Source organism: Loxodonta africana, chromosome 4, assembly GCF_030014295.1.
Source record: "Loxodonta africana isolate mLoxAfr1 chromosome 4, mLoxAfr1.hap2, whole genome shotgun sequence".
Classification (NCBI taxonomy): Eukaryota; Metazoa; Chordata; class Mammalia; order Proboscidea; family Elephantidae; genus Loxodonta; species Loxodonta africana.
The window spans coordinates 12625847-12648379 of NC_087345.1; the positions used below are offsets into that span (position 1 = coordinate 12625847).

Here is a 22533-nt window from a genome sequence, read left to right on the forward strand (position 1 = left end):
CACAGCTGATGTAGTGGTGGTTTTAGTGAGCGCTAACATTAGCTGAAATCTCCTGTTCATCTGACTGTAACAGCCCCTGTACTGAGAACTTTCTTCTTCACTCTGACAGAGGGTCATTTAACACCTCAGAGTGCATTACTGTGGTCCGTTTTCCTCTGAAGATAAAATTCTTCTTAATAAAGCTTTTACTGTTTATAACTTGGGAATTAGTACTTACGTTATTCTTCCCCCTGTCGTACAAACTGGGTTTCGAGATTCTTTTTCCTGAGTACATGTAGATTAAATTCATTTTGGTAAAGCTCTTTTAAAACTAATTTTTAGTTTTTTTACCCCCGAGATGATAAACCAATCTCTTTAAGCCTCTCATTATCGTAATGAGAAAGGGGTTATGATTTAGCATTCTTCATTAATTTTAATTTAAATAGTCACATATGGCTAGTGGCTATTGGATTAAACAGTGGAGTTGTAGACCCTAACTGTACCACTTAGCAATTAAGTGACCTTGGGCAACTCAGCTTCACTTTTCTGAACTCAATTTCCACGTCTATAAAATTGGAATAATAACCCCTCTTACCTGCCCCTCAGAGTTGGTGTGAAGATCAAATGAGATGACAGATGGTTCATGCTTTTGAAATCTAGGCAGCATGATTCTCATTTTACAAGTGCAGAATGAGTATCAGGGACAGCTAGCAGCAACAACCTTCTTACGAATCTGAAGGCAGCTTTTAATATATCTCATTAAGCTCTGTGAAAGCCAGTGTTTGGGAACAGGAACTAGTTTTTAAGAAATAAAATCCTCCTTAATTTCACTTTCCTCCCTCCCTGTGAATTAAAAAAACAATTGCTATAAATTATTAGAGTCAAAGAACCACTAGGCAACTAGTGGTAGGTAACTGGTTAAGATCGTTCCCCTTTCAGTCATGTATTAACAGGATGATTGTTTCGTTAGCTTGTCTTCTTCATGGTGGTGGATGTTTTCTTCTTAACCTCTCTCTTGCTCTCTCTTAAAACAAGCATACAAGTGCCTGGGTCACAAATAATGCTGCTGCTGCTGTTGTTTTCTGGGCAGCTTGTCAAGAGATAGAAATGTGTATCAGTGGGGACATGGTGGTTATTCCAGAGCAGAACTGGGTCTGGTTTGAGAGTCAACAGACATTTTTTTTTTTTTTTTTTAACTTTCAAAGATTTAAGTTGGCCAGATTGTAAGTTTCAAGTAAATGTCATTTGTTTTGCTTTTAAATGAAGTGTTATATTGTCAGGGACATTAGTTGCCAACGGATAGCTCATAGATTTGTGAGTTGGAGTGGGGGCCAGGGTGAGGGTAGATCTTGCCTCTCTGGCCTTGGTCCTCTCATGTTTGCTCCCGTTCCATTCGGGAGTGGCTGGAAGCTTGTGTGTGGTAGTCTCCAAACTGGTGCTCCTGTGAGCCAGAGGAGCTTGGCCACAGTGTCACTAGTGGCTCTTTCTGGTAGGAGTTGAGAAAAGGCCTCTCCTCCAAGCCCTGCAGTTCACCTGCTCCTCTAGTCTGGGCAGTGGCCTCAGGCCCGTGTTTCTTTTGATTACTCGCAGTATGTTAGTACAATCCATTTGGCTTTTTCAGATACATAAATAACTTCAGGCAAAAGAACTAGGTTTGTTTTTTTTTTTTTTTTGAAGAAACAGAAAACCGCACCTAGGAGATGATGCCTCCTCATCACAGGAATGTGACAGTTTAACTGTGGTTGAATCCCAAGTTTCAATGGCATTTGCTAAGCATTGTAGTAAAACATGTGTGTCCCAGGAATCAGGCTAACCTGATCCCTAGATCTGAAGCTAAGAGAAAATTGTGTTAGGCATGTGGCCTCAGGAATCTGCTCTTTTATCTCAGGCACAGCACTCCTGGGCGTTTGATGTTAGATCTGTGATAGATGTCAGCAGTCTTCATCCTGCTGGTGGTGTAGGGTGTGTTTCTACCTCAGTGGTCAGTGACTAGCATTAGTCGCTAACAGAACCTCCTCCTTGGCCAGTTGCTAACAAATCCTAAAATAGTTCCCTGGAGTGAGCGTACTCATTGTTGAATCCAAAGAAAACTCTGGCAGTGAACTCTGTTGAACAGATCATTAAAAGTAGTCTTCTTGATATAATTTAATATCTAAAAAGTATAGTAGGTATAAGTATAACCCCCAAACCAAACTCGTCAACGAGTTGATTCCGACTCATAGCAGCCCTATAGGAAGGAGTAGAACTGCCCCACAGAATTTTCAGGGAGTGGCTGGTGGATTCAAACTGCCAGCCTTTTGGTTCGTGGCCGAGCTCTTAACCACTTCGCCACCAGGGCTCCAGTGTAAGTATAAAAAACTCCAAACCAAACCTATGGCCATCAAGTTGATTCCGACTCATAGCAACCCTGTAGGACAGAGTGAAACTGCGCCATAGAGTTTCCAAGGAGCACCTGGTGTATTCGAACTGCCGACCTTTTGGTTAACAGCTGTAGCTTTTAACCACTGTGCTACTGGGGTTTCTGGTGTAAGTATAATAGGTATTAAATTTCATTCAATAATTGGTTCTGGAGTATCTGCGATGTTCCATCTTCTTTTAAAGATAATGAATGAAGTAGCGTAGATGATAAAGTCAGTTGTTTGGCTACTCGCTGCTTCTACCCAAATGGTACACATCCTAAAGAATCCTGTGCCCAGAGGAGACCTGACAGACTTCTGAGGATGGTGGTGGTTTAAAATTCTTCAGCCCACTGGGGTGTTATTGCAGAGGGCAAAGGCGATTTGGAGCTTGTGATTTGAGCATATTCATTATGGGCCTTCAGAAGAGGCTGGAGTGTTTTTTTCCATCTTGTTGGGCTTTACCAGTTGAGTATATACTGGAATGATAGTTTAGCAATCCAGAGCCTTAGATTGGGCTGTGGTGTGACAGGTAGATACAAACACAGCTGATATATATGTCAAAAAAGAAGCATGAATTGTGTGTGTTGTTTTTTATTTTTTTGTGCTTTAGATGAAGGTTTACAGGGCAAATTAGTTTCTCATTAAATAATTAATACATGTATTGTTTTGTGACGTTGGCTGCCAATCCCAGTGACATATCAACACTCTCCCCTTCTCGACCTTGGGTTCCCCGTTTCCATTCGTTCAGCTTTCCTGTCCCCTCCTGCCTTCTTGTCCTTGCCCCTGGGCTGGTGTGCCCATTTAGTCTTGTATACATGGTTGAGCTACGTGTATTTCATGGGCCTGTCCAACCTTTGGCTGAAGGGTGAACCTCAGGAATGACTGTAGTACTGTTTTAAAAGGGTATTCGCGGGCCACACCCTCGGGATTTCTCCAGTCTCTGTCAGACCAGTAAGTCTGGTCCTTTTTTGTGAAACTGAATTTTGTTCTACATTTTTCTCCTGTTCTGTTCAGGACCCTCTGTTGTGATGCCTGTCAGAGTAGCCTGTAGCAGTAGCCGGGCACCATCTAGTTATGCTAGGCTCAGTCTAGTGGAGGCTGTGATGGTTGTGGTCCATCAGTCAAATTGTGTTTTAAGGCCATGTTCAAAATTTTTGGCCCTTAATATGCTAATCTTTTGGAATGGCCATGCCTGTTGACGCTCATGTTACACAAGATCGTGTGCGGAGCTTCTCTCCCGGTGGAAACGTCCTTCACCACCATTGAGTCAAGGGTGGGAGATGCTGAAGCAGCTTGTGCTTCTGAGAAAGAAAACATTCAGTTTCCCAAGCCTTCACTTTTTTTTTTTTTTTTGTGGTAAAAACATATATAACAAAACATTTGCCATTGCAGCGTTTTTACCCGTCCTGTGTAATGACACCATGTTGCACGACCGTCATCTCTGTCCCTTTCCATGTCTCCATCAGCCTTAACAGGAACTCAGTGTCCCCTCTCTCCTGCCCCTGGTCACCACTGATAAACTTTGGTTTCTATTATCTTTACCCATTCCAGGTATTTCATGTATGTGGGGCCATACAGTATGTGGTGTTTTGGGACTGACTGACTTCACTTGGCGTAGTGTTTTCAAGGTTCATCACATTGTAGCATGAGCCTCCACTTGTTACATTCATTCTCCATAGTTGGCTTTCCTGCTGGTTTGGGTGGGGATGGCAGCCCAGATGCCGAAACAGGGGTAGTGGTAACCCTGAGTACCCAAACAGGATGTGTACAAAGAGCGTTTTATGACTGCTGCTTTGGATCTTTGCTCACCCAAGAATGTGTGGTCCCTTCTTCACACCCTGCCACCAAGGCTTTTCCTTTAATTCACATGAACTTCACCTTGGGTCTCATTCTCGTGATCAGACCCTGGAACTGTTGACACAACTCTTTGGTGAATGGTTTTTGTTGCAGGATATTTTCGTATGCAGGATATTTTAGTGTGTCGGCTAAAAGCAGAAAGACAAAAAATGCAAGTCAAGCCCAGTTAGCTCTCAGCTTTTGACTCCGTACATGCGCCGTTGCCTTTAGAAGGAGGATGATACAGAAAAAAAAGTTAACAGAACAATGTCTCAAGCTTAATATAGCTTCTGGCAGATGGCACAGCCCTTTCACTTTATTTAATGCAAACAGTTACCCGGGGCAGTAGTTAGTGGAATTGCCATTTTGTGGATGAGCATACTGAGGCTTATGGGGGTTATGTGACCTGCCCAAGGTCACACTGCCAGTAAAAGAGGCAGATTCATCCCAGGTCTTCTGACTTCAACCTCTGTGCTAATTCCTGAAAGTCACAGTCTAGACTGGAATTTTGTGATGATAGCCTGCAATGCTTTCACCAAAATCTCGACTTTGAAAATACTTGAAAACTGAAAACAGTGTCAGGTCAGGCAGGTGAGGCTGTGGGCGGCTGGTGAGGTGAGGTCAGAGTTGTTGGGACTGAGAGTAACGGTCGTGTTTCAGCCCACCAGTGGAATTGCTGCCAGCTCGCTGCTGTTGTCTGCTGCTTGTGAGGCCTGAAGGCTGTGGACGAGCTTCCACTTCTGTCTGAATAACCTTTGGTTGAGTTAGAGGTTCTCAGTTTCCTTTGTGTTGTGGTTTCTCCGTGGAGAACCTTACACACCCTCTCACCAGACAGTTGCCCAAGCAAGCATATGGTTTCTGGGTATTTGTAGATGCTCTAAGCTGATATAGTTTGCCCCAGGTTAAGAGCCCCTGCTCTGCCTGGACACGGAACCCTAAAAACAAACCATCTACCTAATTCTGGTGTAAACCTCACACATCAGTGACACAGCTGACCTCTGCCCTTTAGTCCCTCAGTGTGTCAGTGACCCATTTCCTGCACCGATGCCAGTGAACCTCTGTGCCCCTCACCCACTGGGTGCTCAGACCGAGGCCGGCATTTCTGTAGCTGCCTTCCATTGGGCACGGCTGCCAGGCCTCAGATAGAATCAGCAGGGGTGTGGAATCTCTCCCTCTGAACGAGGCCCTTGCCAGGGCAGGAGGAATTGGCAGGCAGTAAGCTCTGATTCTTTGACTCCCAGGAATTCATACCTTATAGCTGCAGTGAGCCTGAAAGGGGTTCAGGAAAGAAAAACTCTTTTCCAACTTGTAGGCACCCACACAACCAGCAGAATTGAAAGTTTGACTTTGGCTTCTTGAGAAAATCCATCAAGTCCTTACGAGGGGTCCTTTTGAACCTCCCCTGGTTGTGGAGAATGAGCAGATAACACCCTCACTTTCTCATCTGCATTGTTACCACCCCTCCACCTTTTGGGCTGTGCAGGCAGTGGCTTTCCAATTTTAGTGGCATCAGAGTCACCCGAAGAGCTTACTAAAGATTAAAATTCTCAAGGCCGAGGAATCTGCATTCCAGAGAGTTGCTTGCATTCCAGAGACATTCTGATGCCAGTGGTTTCTTGACCACACTTGGATCTACTCCCCTTTCCATTTTTAGCGGTGCCCTCGGATATTGCTGTCTTCTTCTCCCCAGGAGGCTGCAGTAGAGGATAGCCCTGTCCGCAAGAGTTGATAGCAAAGCTCTAAGAGGGTGGGGTGTAGACAGCGTCTGACCCCTGCCTGAAGGCTAGGAAAAGCCCGACATGGCTGCCCCTCTCCTGGCCTTGTCAGTGGTCAGTTTGGGCAGTTAATGAACTGCCTAGAATTGTGGGACAAACTTCTGTGCTAGGGCCAAGGGATGTGGACGGAGTTCACTTTGGACGGAGTTTGATTACACAGTGACTCCCTTTTCTGGTATGCTGGGCCTTTCAAGAGACAGCTGGAGGGAAAAGGAAGGGGCGAACGTGTTCCCCCTTGGCATTTTCCAAGTTCTCCCTTCTGTCCCCTTGTCAATATTAGAGGAAACGACAAGGCAGCGTTTATTTCCAAACGAATAGCTAGGAGAAGTCAAAATGTGAAGGATCAGATTAAAATCACAGTTGTTTGTTATTTTTTGGTGTTTTGTCACATTTTGTGGCGGGGGGAGATACTTGATCAAGGGAGTACTTACTACCTCCCTGTCTCTCTCATGCTGAATATACGTAAATATCTAAGTTTGGGATCAAATAACCCAAGTCCAGTTAGAAAAAAACCAGTTGAGTTGAGTCTGTGTAACTCTGTGTATCAAAGTAGGACTGTGCTCCATAGGGTTTTCAGTGGCTGCTTTTTTGGAAGTAGATCACCAGGCTTTTCTTCTGAGGCACCTCTGGGTGGACTCAAACCTCCAACCTTTTGCTTAGTAGCTGAGCGCATTAACTATTTGCACCACCCACGGACTCCTCAACTCTGTTATCTTTGTTAGGTGCTGTTGAGTCGACTCTAACCTATGTGACCTTCTGTATAACAGAACATAATGTTGCCTGGTTCTGCACCATCTCCATGATCTTTTGTTGGAGCCCATTTTTGAGGCTATTGTGTTAGTCCATCCGATTGCTCTTTTCTAGGGATTGGTCTTTCCTGGTGACGTGTCCAAAATAAGCAAGACAAAGTCTTGCCAGTTTTGCTTCTAAGGAGCACTCTGATTATATCTTCTCCTAAGACAGATTTATTCATTCTTCCGGAAGTCCACGGTATATTCAGTATTCTTCGCCAGCACAATTCAAGTGCATCAATGGAAAATACTAGGTGCGAAGAGGGTTCAACAAGGCAATTCCTAACATGCTATGCAAATGTTAGGGTGAAACAAGGAAGCTGTTTCCAGCAGATCTTTTATTTATGTTACCCTCTGAAGCCTTTTCGTCAGTGCTAAGGTTCACAGGCACCATCCTCCTTTTTTTCTGCTCCCCGTTTCATTTCCTCTAGCACCACTTCAGGGCAGAGTAGAGTCTCAAGTCCTACAAGGCCCTACATGGCTACTCCTCTCACCGAATCTCCCCCACTCTTCTTTTGTTTCCTCTGTTCCTGCCATGCTGGCCTCCTTGATGTTTCTCTGCCTTCAGCAGATTTCCACCCAGGGCCTTTGCACTTGCTGTTCTCCTTGCCTGGAAGGTTCTGCCCCACATCACTGCAGGGCTCACTCCCTTCCTCCTGCTCAAACATCACCTTACCAGAGAGCCTTTCCCTGACAACTCCATGTCAAAGTGCCCCCTGCCCCAGTCAGTCATGCCACCCATACCCTGCTTTATATTTCTTCATTGTGTAGATCACCCCCTGCTGTGGTATACGTTTACTTACTTTATGTGTCTTTCTCCACATGCATATCCTGGTGGCAAAACAGGGTCTGACACATGTGGGCTCTGAATAAATAGCTGTTGGAAGAATGAGTAACTGTTCGCACATCTGTGGTCTCTAAGGGCAGACTTACACCTCTGACTTTGCTTTCTTACCTCTGATCTACTCTTCAACCTGTCACCAGTTAGTTTCTGCCTAAGGCACTGAAGTAGCTCAGAGACCTCTGGTCACGGCCCAAGCCCGAGATTCCATCCTCTGGAAACATTGTTGAAGCCGTGTCTCCCTGACCTCCGCACTGTTACCATGTCTCTCTGTCTAGCTGCGCCTTTTTTCTGGAGGCGTACTCCCGATACCAGTTTTGCCTCGTCTGCCTCCTGCCTCTGTGACCTCCTCAGTTCTTTCACTGGATGCTCTTCATCACCTCTCCTTAAATCCTGGAGTTCTCTGAGATTGGGCCTTGGAAGTATTCTTTCTCTACGTATGATGTCACATTGTCCCTAGATGATGTTATCTGTCATCGGACCTTCCTCCTAACACACGCACACAGACACACCTTAATAGGATGTCTCAAAAGCAACTTGTATTTGGCATGTCCAAAACTGAACACAGTCTCTGTCACCCTGTCCCAGGTTTACCAGTTGCTGTCAAGTTGATTCTAACTCATGGTGACACCTTGTATGTCAGAGTAGAACTGTGCTCCATAGGGTTTTCGGTGGCTGATTTTTTGGGAGTATATTGCCAGGCCTTTCTTCTGAGGTGCTTTTGGGTAGACTCAAACCTCTCTTCTCTTGGTTTGCGTCTCCCAGGGACTCCATCCCAAGTTACTCCCCCTGTATCCTCTGTCTGGGAGTGTTAATAGCGTAGTCATTCACCTAGTTACTCCATTTTGTTCTTCTAAGTAGATCTCTTGATCACTACCAGAATGATTTTGTACAAATAAAATTCTCACTATTTTGCTATCCCCCGTTTAATAATTAATTCTGGCAAGGATCATCAATAGATGCTATAACCATTAGTTAAATGATTATAGGTAACAAGATTTTCACAGGGTCTCAAAGTGTCACCCCACAGACTACATATTACTTAGAAAAGGGGACAGTGCTACCATTAAGATGGGGGAAATCTGGTGTCACTCTTTAAACTTTCAGACTCATTGGCGATTGGACAACTTGATGTTATGTACCTCTTGATGCTAAGAAGTACACACCATCTATGTAGTCTTCTTGCCAAGTGCAGACTGTAGGACATTCTGCAGGATGACCAGCTTGAATAATTAAGTTAGTATCATGAAAAACAACAGCAGGCAGGGGAACTGTTCTAGACCGTGAGACTAAATAGACAACAGCCAAATGCTGGGCATGACACTTGATGATATGGTGGATTGGGGGGAAATCCAGATAGCTATAAAAGACATTTTTGGGAGCAATTGAGAAAATTTAAATATGGACTGTAAATTAGATTATATTATGAATGTTAATTTTCTTGGGTGTAATAAAGACAGTTATGTTAGAGAATGTCCTTATTCTTAGGAAACGATTGCCGAGAAATCAGAGGCCAAGTGTCATGATTATCTGCAGCCTACTTTCAAGTAATTCTTAAACAAAGTAAATGTGTGTGTGAATGAGAGCGTGATAGAAACAAATATGCCCAGAACATAACTGGTAAATCTAGATCAGAGTTATGGGGCTGCTCATTATTTATTCTTTCAGTGATTTTGTAAGCTTGAGAAGTTCAAAGTTAAAAGGCGTGGCAATAAAGGGGAGGATGTGAGTGTAGATAGGAGTCCCTGGGTGGCACGAACAGTTAAGCACTTGACTATTTAACCAAAAGGTTGGTGGTTCAGGCCTACCCAGAGGCCCCTCAGAAGATAAGCCTAGCGATCTGCATCCAAAAGGTCACAACCCTGAAAACCCTATAGAGCCGTTCTCGTCTGCATACAAGGCGCCACCATGAATCAAAATCTACTCAACTGTAACTGGTTTGGTTTGAGTTTTTGGTGAGTGCAGAGAGGTGAAATGAATACATTCCAATTGTCAGGTGTGTTGCTCATTTTATTTTTTTAACAGAAAACATCAAGTTGGGAATGATCTCCTCTACCCTCCTTCCACCTCCCTCCTCCTTTCTGTTCTGATGATGTTACTCCCTGGGTTAAAACCCTTTAGTCTCCTAAGGACCTCGGAATATAGTCCTTAATAGCACTTGAAAAATATTGTGCCACCTTCTTCTGGCTGCCATGGTTTCTGATGAGAAATCTGCTGTCACTGAATTGTCTTTCCACATAGGTAAGATGTTATTTTTCTCTGACTGCTTGCAAGGTTTTTTCTTTGTGTTTAGTTCCGACGTTTAATTATGGTGTATCTTGGTGTGAACTTCTTTGGATTTATCTTGTTTGGGATTCACTTAGCTTCTTGAATTTGTAGGTTTGTTTCTCTTGCCCAATTTTGGATGTTTTCAGCCTTCTTTCTCCTTTCCTTCTGGGACTCCAGTGATAAAATGTTAGATTTTTTTGTTGTTGTTGTTATAGTCTACACCTCCCTGAATCTCAGTTCTTTATTTTTTTCCGTCTATTTTCTTTCTGTTATTCAGACAGGGTAATTTCTTTTGTTCTGCCTTCCAGTTCACTGCTTCTTTTCTTTGTTCTCTCCATTCTATGGTTAAGCTTATCCATTTAGCTTTTTATTTTAGTTACGGTATTTTTTAGTTCTAAAATTTCCATTAATTCATAAGTATGTCTTCTGCTTCTCCACTGAGATCTTGTATTTCTTTGCTGAGGGTTTCTATTTTATTTTTTGTATGTTTGTAACTGTCAATCGAAGCATTTTTTTTTTTATCATGGCTGCTTTAAAGTCTTTGTCAGGTAATTCTCACATCTCTATCATCTTGATCTTGGCGTCCTTTTTTCATTCAGTTTTAGATCTGCCTGGTTCTTGGTGTAACAAGTTATTTTCAATTAAAACATGGGCATTTTCATAATATGAGATTCTGGATTTTGTTAAGCCTTCGGTTTAGCTGGCTCACTGTGGTACGGCCTCATTTCTGTCAGGTGGAGGTAGAAGTTCAGCTTCCCCACTCAGCATCCATGGACACCTGAGTGGGAGTGGGAGAGGGACAGCTTGTTACTGCTGGAGAGGGTTTAAGTCCGGCTTCCCACGTGGTCTCCACTGACACTGTGGTGGGGGTGGCCTCGTCACCACTCAGCAGTGGTCAAAGTCATGACTCCTCTGGCCCCACCCTAGTCGGGGAGAGGGAGGGCTGCTTCCTTACTGTAGGTGGGGGTGCAAGTTCAGGCTTCCCACGGAGTCGTCACTTGCTCTGTGGGCCGGCAGGGTGAAAGTCCTACCTGGCCTTCACCAACACCACCCCAGCAGGGTGTTCAGGCACCCCTTTAGAGCTTTGTGAGGGTGGAAGTCTAGATGCCCCATGTGGCCTTTGCTGGCTTGGGTGGCACTACAGTTTCTTCTGTGTTGTTTGGCTGGAGTAGATCGGTTATTGTCTAAAAGTTTTTTGCCCTGCTAGGCTGCTACTTCCCTGGTCCTTTGGCTAAAGAGAGCAGGCGTTGGTTAGAACTTTTTTTGTTTGCATCTCGTGGCATTTCTGGGTTGCTAGTTTCTTCAGTTCCAAGTCTGGGCTATATGAGGCAAAAAAAAAAAAAAAAAAAACCAGGGAACCATGATGTTCCTTTTGTGTCCCAAGGTCCCAAGGTCTGCCTTCTTCTCTCCACTTTTCAGAGTCCTCTTACGTTTGTTTTATATACTATATCCTGGGTTTTTTAGTGGGAAGAATAGAAAAAAGTAAGTCAATGCCATTTTCCTGGAAGCAGAAATCCCTGCACATTTAATGCTCTTATGGGCTGGGTCCCGCCAGCCCTTCCAGCCACACGGTCCCTACATGAACTCTCGTTTGACCGTATCAAACCACTGGTAGTTCCTTGAACTTGCCTCACTCTTTTGTACCCTCATGCTTCTGCTCGTGCTCTTTCTCAGCCTCGCGTGACCCCCCCCCCACTTGTCTGCTTGCAGGGCCCCCACCCAGCTCGTTTAGATTTTTCTCTGTGAAATCTGCCTGGACAATCACACCCCCCGCCCTGGCTGAGTTTTGCTGTTTCTGTGCTTTGTAGCACCTTAAATTACTTCCCCTGTTGAACTTGCAGCTTGTGTTGCAGTTATTTATCTTCTTCCTCGACCAGATCATGAGTTCTTTCTGAGGGCTGGGACCTTGGCTTGTATATCCGTGAATCTTCAGTAGCTAGCATAGGATTTATTCATGTTTGGTTTGGTTTGGTTGGACTGGATGGATGGGTGGGTGGATGGGTGGGTGGATGGGTGGGTGGGTGGATGGGTGGGTGGGTGGATGGGTGGGTGGACACTTGTCTAGTTGCCCACCTGGCTTGTTAGTGTGTTCATTCTCTCACACACAGACAGCCCCCCTTAATGCACTGCATGTGTGCCCCCTGCTTCTCCAGTGGAAACAGAAACCCAACAGGTTTGCCTGAAAGAAAGCCGACTTAGACCACGGCACTCCAGAATCTCTATAAGATGTGCTTTGCTTATAGTCTCTGAGTTCCTGTCAATACAAAATTGCTGGTGAGCTTCTGGCCTGTTATCTTCTCAAGGCTGGGAACCATCTTGGTAATTGTAAAAAGAAATCCAGTGCCGTCGAGTCGATTCCGACTCATAGCAACCCTGTAGGACAGAATAGAACTGCCCCACAGAGTTTCCATGGAGCGTCTGGTGGATTCGAACTGTCGACCTCTTGGGTAGCAGCCGTAGTACTTAACCACTATGCCATCAGGGTAATTGTAAGCACCTAATAAAGTGACATGCAGACCCAAGCACCTCATAAACACTCTTTAATGATAATGATGAGGAAATGAGGCTTAATGGCTAACTGCTGTGCTCACCCGCTGAGAGGTGTCCAGAGCTGCTCCGCAGGGACGCCAGAAGGCAACTTTGACTTGACTATGTGTTTAAGGAAACCAGGTGATGGTGGGGGAAGCACTGGCTTCTGTCCTGACTGAATGGCATAGGTTGACTTGTCACGGTGCTCATACTGACTGCTGAGTGCTAGATTAGCTCATGCCAGGTCTGATCCTGGGACTTCTACACAGTAAGCTGCAAAGTCCTGCAGACACACACTGAACAAGGCAGTGGTGCTCCTTGTATATGAAAAAAGAATAAAAGGATGCAGTTTTTCTCTCTTTATTGCTTTAATTCACAAATGACTGCATTTAATTAAGGCCGCAAATGCATAAGGGGAGAAAGAAAATGGGTGAAGATGGAGAGAGAGAGCAGAGCACAGATTGGTGGTCACAGCCAGGCAGGGCTGCTCCCGCATCACGAGCTGAAACTAATGAAGGGCGCCACACCTTTTAGCCACTTCTTTTGATTTCCACGAGAGGCTTGGTTATTTGTCCTTTTCAGTGCCTGTTGAACATGCCTTTTATTCACTCGGCTATACAAGTGTTCCAGCAGAACCAGCCCCCAGAGGATGGCAGTGAAGGATCAAGACCTGCCCCTGACACAGCACCTAGCTATTTCTGTAGGCACACACAAGGAGCCCTGGTGGCAGAGTGGTTAAAGCGCTCGCCTGCTAACTGAAAAGTCAGCGAGCTGCACCCACCAGCCGTTGCTGGAGAGAAAGACATCACAGTCTGCTCCCGTAAAGATTACAGCCTTGGAAACCCTGTGGGCAGTTCTCTTCCATCCTGTGGGGTCCCTATGAGTCGAAACTGACTCGACAGCACGCAACAGCGTAGACACACATAGTTCTTTGTCTTCATTGGGAGCTGCTTTTTTCCAGAGACTGCCTTCTAGGAGTTTCTGGGAAAATGAAATTTCTCAGTGAGTAATATCCTGACTCCTACTGGCAGAGCCATTAAGGCAGTGAGGAGGAAGAGGAGCAGCAGGAGGGTGGCCCAAGATGAATATAGCCCTTCCGTGTTGGACACACAGATGGGTTAACTGTGACTTTTGTGTTTTTCCACAGTTATTGTTGTTGTGTGTCATCAAATTGATTTCAACTCACAACAACCCATATGACAGAATGGAACTGCCCCATAAGGTTTCCTAGGCTGTAATCTTTACGGGAGCAGATCACCAGATCCTTTCTCCTGTGGAGCTGCTGGTGGGTTCAAACTGCTGACCTTTCAGTTAGCAGCCGAGCGTGTAACCATTGCGTCACCAGCAGGCCTTTGAACTGGTTTGTTCAGGTTCAAACCCCTGCTGAGAATTTGCATTTCTAACCAGTTCCCAGCTGATAACTTGTATTTCCACTCCCAGATATACTGAATCAGAATCTACATTTTAACACGATCCCCTGGTGATTCTTACGTATAACTTCCCCGGGGACTTGTTAGAAATGTGAATTCTCAGCAGGAGTTCAAATCGGAACAAACCAGGTTTAAAGCCCTGGCCACCAGGGCTTCTTTTTCCACAACTAGCAGAGGCCTAAACTTTAAAGCCATTTTCTGCTTTGGTCTGCATCCTTGTGTCTCATCCCTGCAGCTTGGAAGCTTGAGGCGCTTTGCCTAATAACAGTACCATTCGCTCCTACATCAGGAAAGCCCAGGGCTCACCTGCAGCACCCTTCCTTCTACTGTGCTAGCTGGGTTACTGTCCGCAGTTGTGGGTTTAACAAGCTGGGCTGGACATTAAGCAGGAGGGTCCTCACTTCCCAAACCCCGGTGTGCCGAGAGCCCTTGCATCCCCAGGTCCAGTCTCCCCAGGTGGACCGGAGAAGGAAGTCCTGACAGAAACCCGAAGGAAGAGAGGCCATGGCTCCCTCCTCCTTCCAGCCATCAGAAGTGGCTATTAAAATTGTCAAACCTGCCACCTGAGAGCAGGATTCAAAATGGGGAAGGAGCAGCACAAACTGAGTTGGGATCCTCAGGGAGTGGGAGAAACCGACATTGTCGAAAGGTTTACACAAAGGAAGAAAGGAAGAGAGAACTAGACCTGGGTCGGGTCCAGTTCATCCACTCGAACCACCTGACAGGTTATGCTTCTCATTCGGCATTAGTTTCATCATCTATAAAACAGGAATCAAAGGCCCTTTTTCCTGGCTGTTAAGATGATTCAGTGTGATGTTGTTGGTATTATTGTTACTATAAAATGAACCAGGCTTTTGGGATTGGTAATTACCACCTTGCCTTCTTTCCTTCGTCCTCGTTTCTGGGTCTCTTGACCAGTCAGTCCCTGACCACCTAATGAGTTCCTCTGGCCTTCTCGTCCCCTCCCTGCTTTTCTCTTAGTGTCAGTGCTAAAGGCCGCCCCTTAGCTCCACGTTGAGCCCCAGGTTCCTAACCGTGGCTCTGTGTGCCCGTAGCCACTTTGAGGCCCTCACCTGAGCCGTCCTCACACCGGTTCAGTGCTGTGGGCAAGCTGACCTTTCCACGTTACCTGGGCTCAATCTGCATCTACGCAGTGCGTGTAACTGAGGCCACTTTGCTTTGCCATCCGCTCATTTCCTTCTTCTCTATTCTGTAAAGTTACACCACCCCAGAGGGGCAGGAAGAACTCTGGCTTGAGGGTGAGGCAGAATGAGGTTGTAATCCTAACTGCCACTTACTAGCCTAGCCTACGCCTGTCCTCATCTGTAAAATGGAGTATTACCTACCACGTGAAATTACTAGGAATTTTAATCACTAACATCTTTAAAACTTCTAGAACAGTGCCTGCCACATAAGTAGACACCTCGATAAATAGTAGTCTCTTCCTTCCTGTTACATGAAAATTGCCCTAACTCAGTGGGACCGGGTAGGAATCCACGTTCTGTAACCAGGTGCACTGCACTTTGTGCGTGAAAATGATGTATAACCCCCTCCCGTCAAGAAACTCTGTGCTTTGTGAGTTGTTTTTCCGAAAGTTGGATTTGTGTCTTACCTCTTGGAATACCTAACGTGAGTTGTTGAGGCAGCAAGCCAGCCAGAGTTTTAAACAAATAATCTGTGGCCTGTGTGGGAATCGAACTGATGATCCAATCAAATCATTGTTTGAGGACTAAAAAAAAAACCCAAACCCACTGCCAGCAAGTCATGTCCGATTCCTGGTGACCCCATGTGTTTCAGAGTACAACTGCACTCCATAGGGTTTTCAATGGCTGTAATCTTGTGGAAGTAGACTGCCAGGCCTTTCTTCTGCAGCAGCCTTTGGGTTTCAGCACAGACCGTTCATGCCACTCGCCTCAGACACCTTGGTGAGCGCACCCCCTGGTTCAGAGCACTTTCAGTCTCATTGGTTCTTTCAGGATTTCTGGGAGCTGGGCAGATCCTCTCTCTACAGAAAAAGAAAATGAGACCCAGAGAGCAGCCATACCCAGTGTCACACCGAAAGCGCTTGGTAGAAGCCAGGAGTAGAACACAAATCCCTTGACTCTCTATCCAAGTTTTGATGGGAGCCAGAAGCCTGGCTGTTCAAATGAACAAACGTCTAAAGCTCTAGCACAGAATCTTCCAGGTCTAGGGCACACGTTTTATTATTTGCTTATACCTTACCCATTCCCTTCGAGTCGATTCAGACTCACAGCAGCCCTATAGGACAGAAACCCACGGGGTTTCCAGGGAGTGGCTGATGGATTCAAACCGCTGACCTTTGCGGTTAGCCGCTGTAGCTCTTGACCCCTGCACCACCATGTATAAACTGTTCATCATTTCACTGGTTCAGTGAATATTTATTGAGTGTGTGCTGTGCCTGTTGGAGCTTAAATTTGAGTGGTAGGAACTGACAGTAAACACAGAGAAAAATGTATAGTGTGGCTGTGAGAATGTCAGACGGTGATGAGTGCTCTGGAGAAAGGTAAGGCAGATCGGAGCCGGGTGGGGCGGGCACGGAGGCTTTCTCGGGATTCTTTGTACTGTTGTCTCATCCACGGGAAAAGCCCTTCGAGAGCCAGGTGTTCATCCGCTGCTGGTCCAGCACACCTGTACAGGTTCCTGTGCTTCATGGCTTCTGAAGGTTGATTTTGGAGTTCAGCCAGCTTTACACACAGTCTAAGTAGGTGCAGGGTTGTCTGCTTTCCCAGTGAAATGCCCAAGGCCGCCCCCCTGAGAGCTTGGCCGGCCCTGCTAGTGTCTGGGCATACTGCTGGCGGCTGGGGAGGAACTCTGGACTGGTTTTCCTTAGAGATTATTTGTTAAATATAGAGCGCCCCCTGCCGTTAGAAGATGGAACGGGCTCCAAGCAGAGCCTTTAAGACTGCAGTTGTTTTATTATGTGATTAAAAAAAAAATTTTTTTTTTTAAATACTGATGGCACATTTCTTCTGGGACTGCTGTTGCTGAGGCCCAGCCCACTGGGGGGAGAGGAAGCACAGGGCCCCAGGCAGGATAGGGCCCTATCTATGCTCTTGCTACTTTTAGCGGCTCCTTAGCCCTGCGCTCACACCACAGCCGTCAGCCGGCAGAAATTATCTCTGTACACAGTTTCACAGCTGCTCTGAAGGTGGAGGGCGGCAGAAGTGAAACCAACCACGGTGTTGTCAATTTCTCTTATTGCCATTGTTCCCTGCTTGAAGTGAGTCAGGCCTTTCCCCACATCCTCAGGTCCCAAATCATCACTGGTCCTCACAGCCGAGGTTTTGACGAAAGGAGACTGACCCTCTCTTCACAGTATAGCATTTGTGGAGGACCCTGGCTTGGCCCTTCCTCTCTGTGCTGTTTGCCGGTATTGAGTGCTGTGGTGTAGGTGGCAGTGTCCCAGAGCAGAGGCGATCCCCTGACCAGGCCGCGGTGAACCTGTCCTGTCGGCGGCCCATCGTGTATGTTCACCAGGGCTCTTCAGTCCTTCCAGATGAAATTCAAGTTAATTTTAGTAGTCCTATTAATATCGGCTGAGTGAGGAGGGAAACGGTACCTGAAAGGACAGGAGTCTTTTTGGTTTAGCTGCCCCATTAGAAGAGCTCTGGTCACTTTATGGTTCCTAGTGAGGTTTGAGAAGGAAGGTGCCCCTGCTGTGCTGTTCTGCTCCTCCTCAGCACCCAGCAGGCCAGTGCCGTGGGAGGCTGACCGATGAGGCTGTGCAGTGCACGGTCTCGGGACAGGGCCAGGGTGGTTTTAAAGTTGTAGTTCATGAGTGTGCTTTATAGCGCCCACACTTAGGCAGGGACTGCTCCCATTAGGATTCATAAAGTAACCCAAACTGATTTAGTGGGGCAATGATTGCATAGAGACATGCTTACTCAGGTGCCGTTTCCCCTTGACTGCAGCTTATATTAATAGTACTGCTAAAATTAACTTGAATTTAAGATGCCTCCTGACGATAAGTTGTAGCACTGACATGATGCTTCACTGTGAAGTAACTCTCTTAAACGGCTTTTCTCCCAACAGCTTTGAAAAGTCCAGCTGCATTTCATGAGCAGAGAAGGAGCTTGGAGCGGGCCAGGGTAAGGACCTTTTTCTCCAAGGACCTGCAGAGAGCATTCCTGGAGCTCACTGCGTTGCTGGCTCTGTTTCCCTTCAGTAGCTGGCATTAGGCTTAGGCCTAGCCTCACAGTTCAGACTAGAACCTTCATCTCCACCCCAGGCATCTTCCAGGGTAATTACATGGAATGGGACCAGAATGAGTTTTCTCCTTCGGCACATTTAGGGTAACGGAGTGACCACCCACTCCTTCTTCCCCTGAGCCTTGCTTTGAGACCACTGGAATTTCCCCACCCTTAATTCCACTAAACCTTTTGTAGATGCTAGCCTGCAAGCACCAGCCATGGGACAGTTTGCCTAGCGGTGGCCCCTTTGTGTCCAGGGCTGCACTGCCCACACCTCCGGGGGGCAGGAAACCTGACCAGACTCCATCTGCCTCGAGCAGCTCCGGGTTTGCTTTCAGTCTTTGGAAAGCAGAAGCTGGGCTCTGCTGGGACCCCAGGTTTCATGCTGCAGCACCTCAATTGCAGCCGCTCCCACGCCGGGGTTTCAGTTCCCCCAGGGAGCTCTGGGGAATATTCTGCTGCCCAGTGTGGGAGGAGATGGGGAAGTCACCAGAACATGCATCCCCTCCGACCCTCTTCACTTTTTTCTTTTACATAAAAGACAGGGATGAGAAGCACCCCAGACAGAAGATTGGCGGCCGTAGCTCCCTGAAGACCCGCAACTCTTTCAGAGATTCCAAAATATTTACCTCCAAGACTTTTCTTACATTCTTCTATTTTATTTTAATCTGCCTTAGAAAGTCATGATTAATGCTTAGAGGGAGTGGGAAGAATGAGGTCATAGGTACTGGGAGCCAAAGCAGTAACCGACGGCACGGTTTGAGAGTGCCAGGGCCCTGAAGAACAGAGGGGGAAAGGAATGGCATTGCCTGTGCTGCCACAGCCCATCCCACGACTTGGCACCGTCCTTGACTGCTTCTCAGAGAGGTGGAGAGCAAATACTATCTAATGACAACAGCTCCTGTTGTATCAAGCACTTTCACGTGCTGGTTACATCCGTTAGGTGCAGCTAAGAGAGGCTAACTAACTTGTCCAGCTAGTAAGTGGCAAAGCTGGGTGGGACTCAGACCATGGCCTGTGGACTCCAGATGTTTTCTTAATCACAACTGGATTCTGCCTCAACTGTGGCCCCTGTTTAGAGCTCAGACAGCTTAGAAAATAGGCCCCGTTCTGGTGTCCATGAAGACTGCAGCAGCCCAGGCAGTAGTGCTGCCCACTGCAGATTGGGGTGGGAGACCCAGCACCCATAGCCACTTGAACCTGTCGCTGGAGAGCACAGAGCTGCCCCTCAGGGCCCCGCAGCAGCAGGAGGCCGGGGTGAGGGCCCAGCCTCACCTGGACCGCATGCAGCATGCTCTGAGTGTTATTTTCTATTGTGTGTATCCTGCGCTGGTCTTGACCCGGTGCTGGGGGACCTGTGGTTTGAGAAATGCTGCTGCAGACTTAAGAGCGCAGGCTCTAGAGTCAGACAGGTCTGGCCTCAGATACACCTTGCAGCACCAGCCCTGGGCAGTCGTGGCTCTGTGACTGTTAAGGGGATGGTTTAGTTCACCTGGAGCCTAATAAGTGAGGAAATGAGAACACTGGACTTGGAGGAACTAGTGCCACGACACCATGTATCAGAAGGAGTGTTCCATTTGGTAGCCATTCAGAATGAGTGAACAGCACTCCATGAGGTCGTGCGATGCAAAATTTTTAAAAACAGGATACAAAATTATATTCACTGTGATTATAGCACTGTAAAAGTAAACCTATCTGCATGAAAGAATGGCTAGAAACAGATACCCATAGACTCACGGGGGATCATTTGTCGATTGTTTTACTTCTAATTTTCTAAAGCTTTTTTGATGAACATACATTACTTTTATGATAGGAAAAAATAACAGACATTTATATAGGGAGTCGCCGTCCAGCCTCAGAGAGACAAATGGCCTTGAAAGATGGCTGGGGCCTCCCTGGGCTGCACCTGCCCCCTCCTCCTGCCTCAGGACCTTGCGGTCACAGGCGGAGGCCATGGGGGCTCAGAGGTGACTAGCAGCGTCCACAACAGCCAAGGTTGCGTCCGGGGCCCTGTCCATGCCACACGCCGGTGGATCTGAGAGCTTCCCCATGTGTTTTTTCTGTAGACTGAGGACTATCTGAAGCGGAAGATTCGTTCCCGGCCAGAGAGATCGGAGCTGGTCAGGATGCACATTTTGGAAGGTATGTCAGATTGAAAACGCTTCTTCGTCTAAACCCTCGTTCTTGCTGTCTGCACCACGGCACCACTCACAGTTCTTCCTCGCTCCTCCTTGTCACCCTCGTTGCTGTTGGCAGCGGAGATGGTGGGGTCCTAACCAAGTCCAGCAGCAATGCTGTGGTGGCCTCCTCTGCTCCAGGGAACGCCAGACATACGTGGTCACCCTCCCTGGGCTTGGCATGGCTTTTTCTTCTGTGGCCATTTGGTGACCCAAGACCTCGTCAGCCTCGCTGTGGAGTCTCTTCTCTCTCCCAGGGCACATCCCTTTCTCTCTTCCAGAATCCATTTTAACAATGCATTTATTAATGGCGGGTTCGTGACATTACGCCTTTGTGAAAACCCATAGAACTATACCACACAAAAGAGTCAACAGAAAAGTGCGTTTACTTTGTCTTTTTCATTCATTCATTTGTTCTCATTCACTCACTCAGGGTCTTTGAAACCTGTGAGGTATAAGTAAGCTCACTTAGACGTGCCTCACCCGCCCCAGCCTCACACGGCCTTGCACGTTTCTAGTGTAGGCAGCAGCAGCGTGCATCCATCCATTTCTCGTTTGTTTAGTTTTGCACATTTGGGGCTGAAAGAGACCTTTCCTGGTCTGAGCCCTATGTGCAGATGAGGACAAAAGAGCAGGCGGTGCATCGCCCCCAGTCACACAGCAAGCTCACGGCAGAGTGGAGCCCACTCAGCCGGCTGCTGCTTGCTCAGCTCTGCATTGCCACCCCAGAAAGTCCTTGGGGCTGGCCTGCGCTAGTGACCACTGTCGTGTGTGACTGCACACTGCCACGGCAGGGCCCCTTCTTTTCTTCTTGCGGAACTTCAGGCCAGGCCAGCCTTCTCCGCCTGGGATGAGCCTCATCTGATGGGTCTGCGCCTTCTCGGGACGGGAGGAGAGCTGCTCAGAGTCCCCAGGGCAGAACCAGGTCTCCTCACGCACCTCCTTCTCTCGCACGGCAGAGACCTCAGCCGAGCCTTCCCTCCAAGCCAAACAGCTAAAGCTGAAGCGAGCCAGGCTGGCTGATGACCTCAACGAGAAGATCGCCCAGAGGCCTGGTCCCATGGAACTGGTAGAGAAGAACATCCTGCCCGTGGAGTCCAGCCTGAAGGAAGCCATCATCGGTGAGGAGGCCGCCCCTGTGGACTGCAGGCCAGGAGGCCAGGGGGAGAGGGAGCCAGGATTGGAGCAGAATTGGGCCAGAGCTCCAGCTGAGTCTTGGGAGACCCAGGCGCAGTGTTGGGGGGCCTGATGAACAGGTTGTCTAAACTTGAAATAGTGCTGGGTCCTCAGGGATTAGAGCCACCCAAAAATAAGTAAATAAATAGCAGAGAGGTCCTGCCTACCTTCCATCCATGCCTCTAAACGCAGCGGCCTACTTCTCTCTCACGGGGTAGGCAGGTGGCAGGAGCGGCAGGTGTGAACGGGCAGAGATGCCAGGGCTTAGAAACCTGCCCATCATGTGTTATTTTTCCTTGTGACGTCTCTTCTTGGAGCTTGGCACTTGGGACAACAAAATGTATTGATCCAAGCAGTGTGCTAGGTGCTAGGCCTATAGCCCCACAGACAGACCTGGCCCCCGTCTGATACAGCTCGTGCCCAGGGGAGGGCACAGCAGGTAAAGAGGTGTGCTGGAGGCAGCGCAGGGTGCTGTGGGCACACCGAGGCTCACCAGGGGTAGGTGACCAAGCCAGGGGCTGAGGAAGGAATAGGGATTAGCTAAGGTGTGCGTGGTGAGGAGGAGTGTCCCGGGCTGGAATGGCCGCGAGTTCGGGGCCAGGAAATGAGAAGGAGCCTGGCACTCCACAGGCCGAGGTGGTTCACTGTGGCCGCATCAGGGGGGGCTGACAAGACAGGAGGCAGGAGAGGTCGGCATGGACCAGGGCAGGGCCTGGTGCGCTGTGGGAAGGCGTTCAGACTGGATTTGCTTAGGTTTGGCTGAGAGGTTGGTGCAGATCGGTCTCCCTCACTGCAGTGGGCCCGACACCTGCTCCTGGACGTGGCCAGGCCTTCCTACCCTTGGGGAGGCAGCTGCACTGTAGAGAAGAGGAGGCTTAACTCTCACACAGTGGTGAGGAGTCACAGTTGGGTAGGACATGAGACGGGACCCACTGGAGCAGGCCCCATAACGTGCCAAGTCAGGAGACTGGTTCAAGGAGACTGCGTTGCAGATGGGCTTGGACAGTTAGCGCAGCAGGCTGGCATGCACTGGGCCCCAAGCAGCCCTTTCCCCACTTCGCTGCAATCACCCTTGGAGCCCACAGGAACACCCCAACACCTTTGTCCACTGACTGGCCCTG

General features: G+C 47.7%; 1 protein-coding gene across 6 annotated transcripts in view; it reads left to right on the top strand.

Annotated features, from left to right (window-relative positions):
• MRTFA (myocardin related transcription factor A) overlaps positions 1–22533 on the top strand; it is a 212486-nt gene that overhangs the window by 176269 nt on the left and 13684 nt on the right. For all 6 annotated transcript variants that reach the window (XM_064283481.1, XM_064283484.1, XM_064283482.1 and 3 more), the window contains 3 exons: positions 17902–17957; positions 20126–20201; positions 21196–21357. In XM_064283481.1, coding sequence (XP_064139551.1) covers positions 17902–17957; positions 20126–20201; positions 21196–21357 — 294 coding nt within the window. The remainder of the gene's footprint in view (positions 1–17901; positions 17958–20125; positions 20202–21195; positions 21358–22533) is intronic.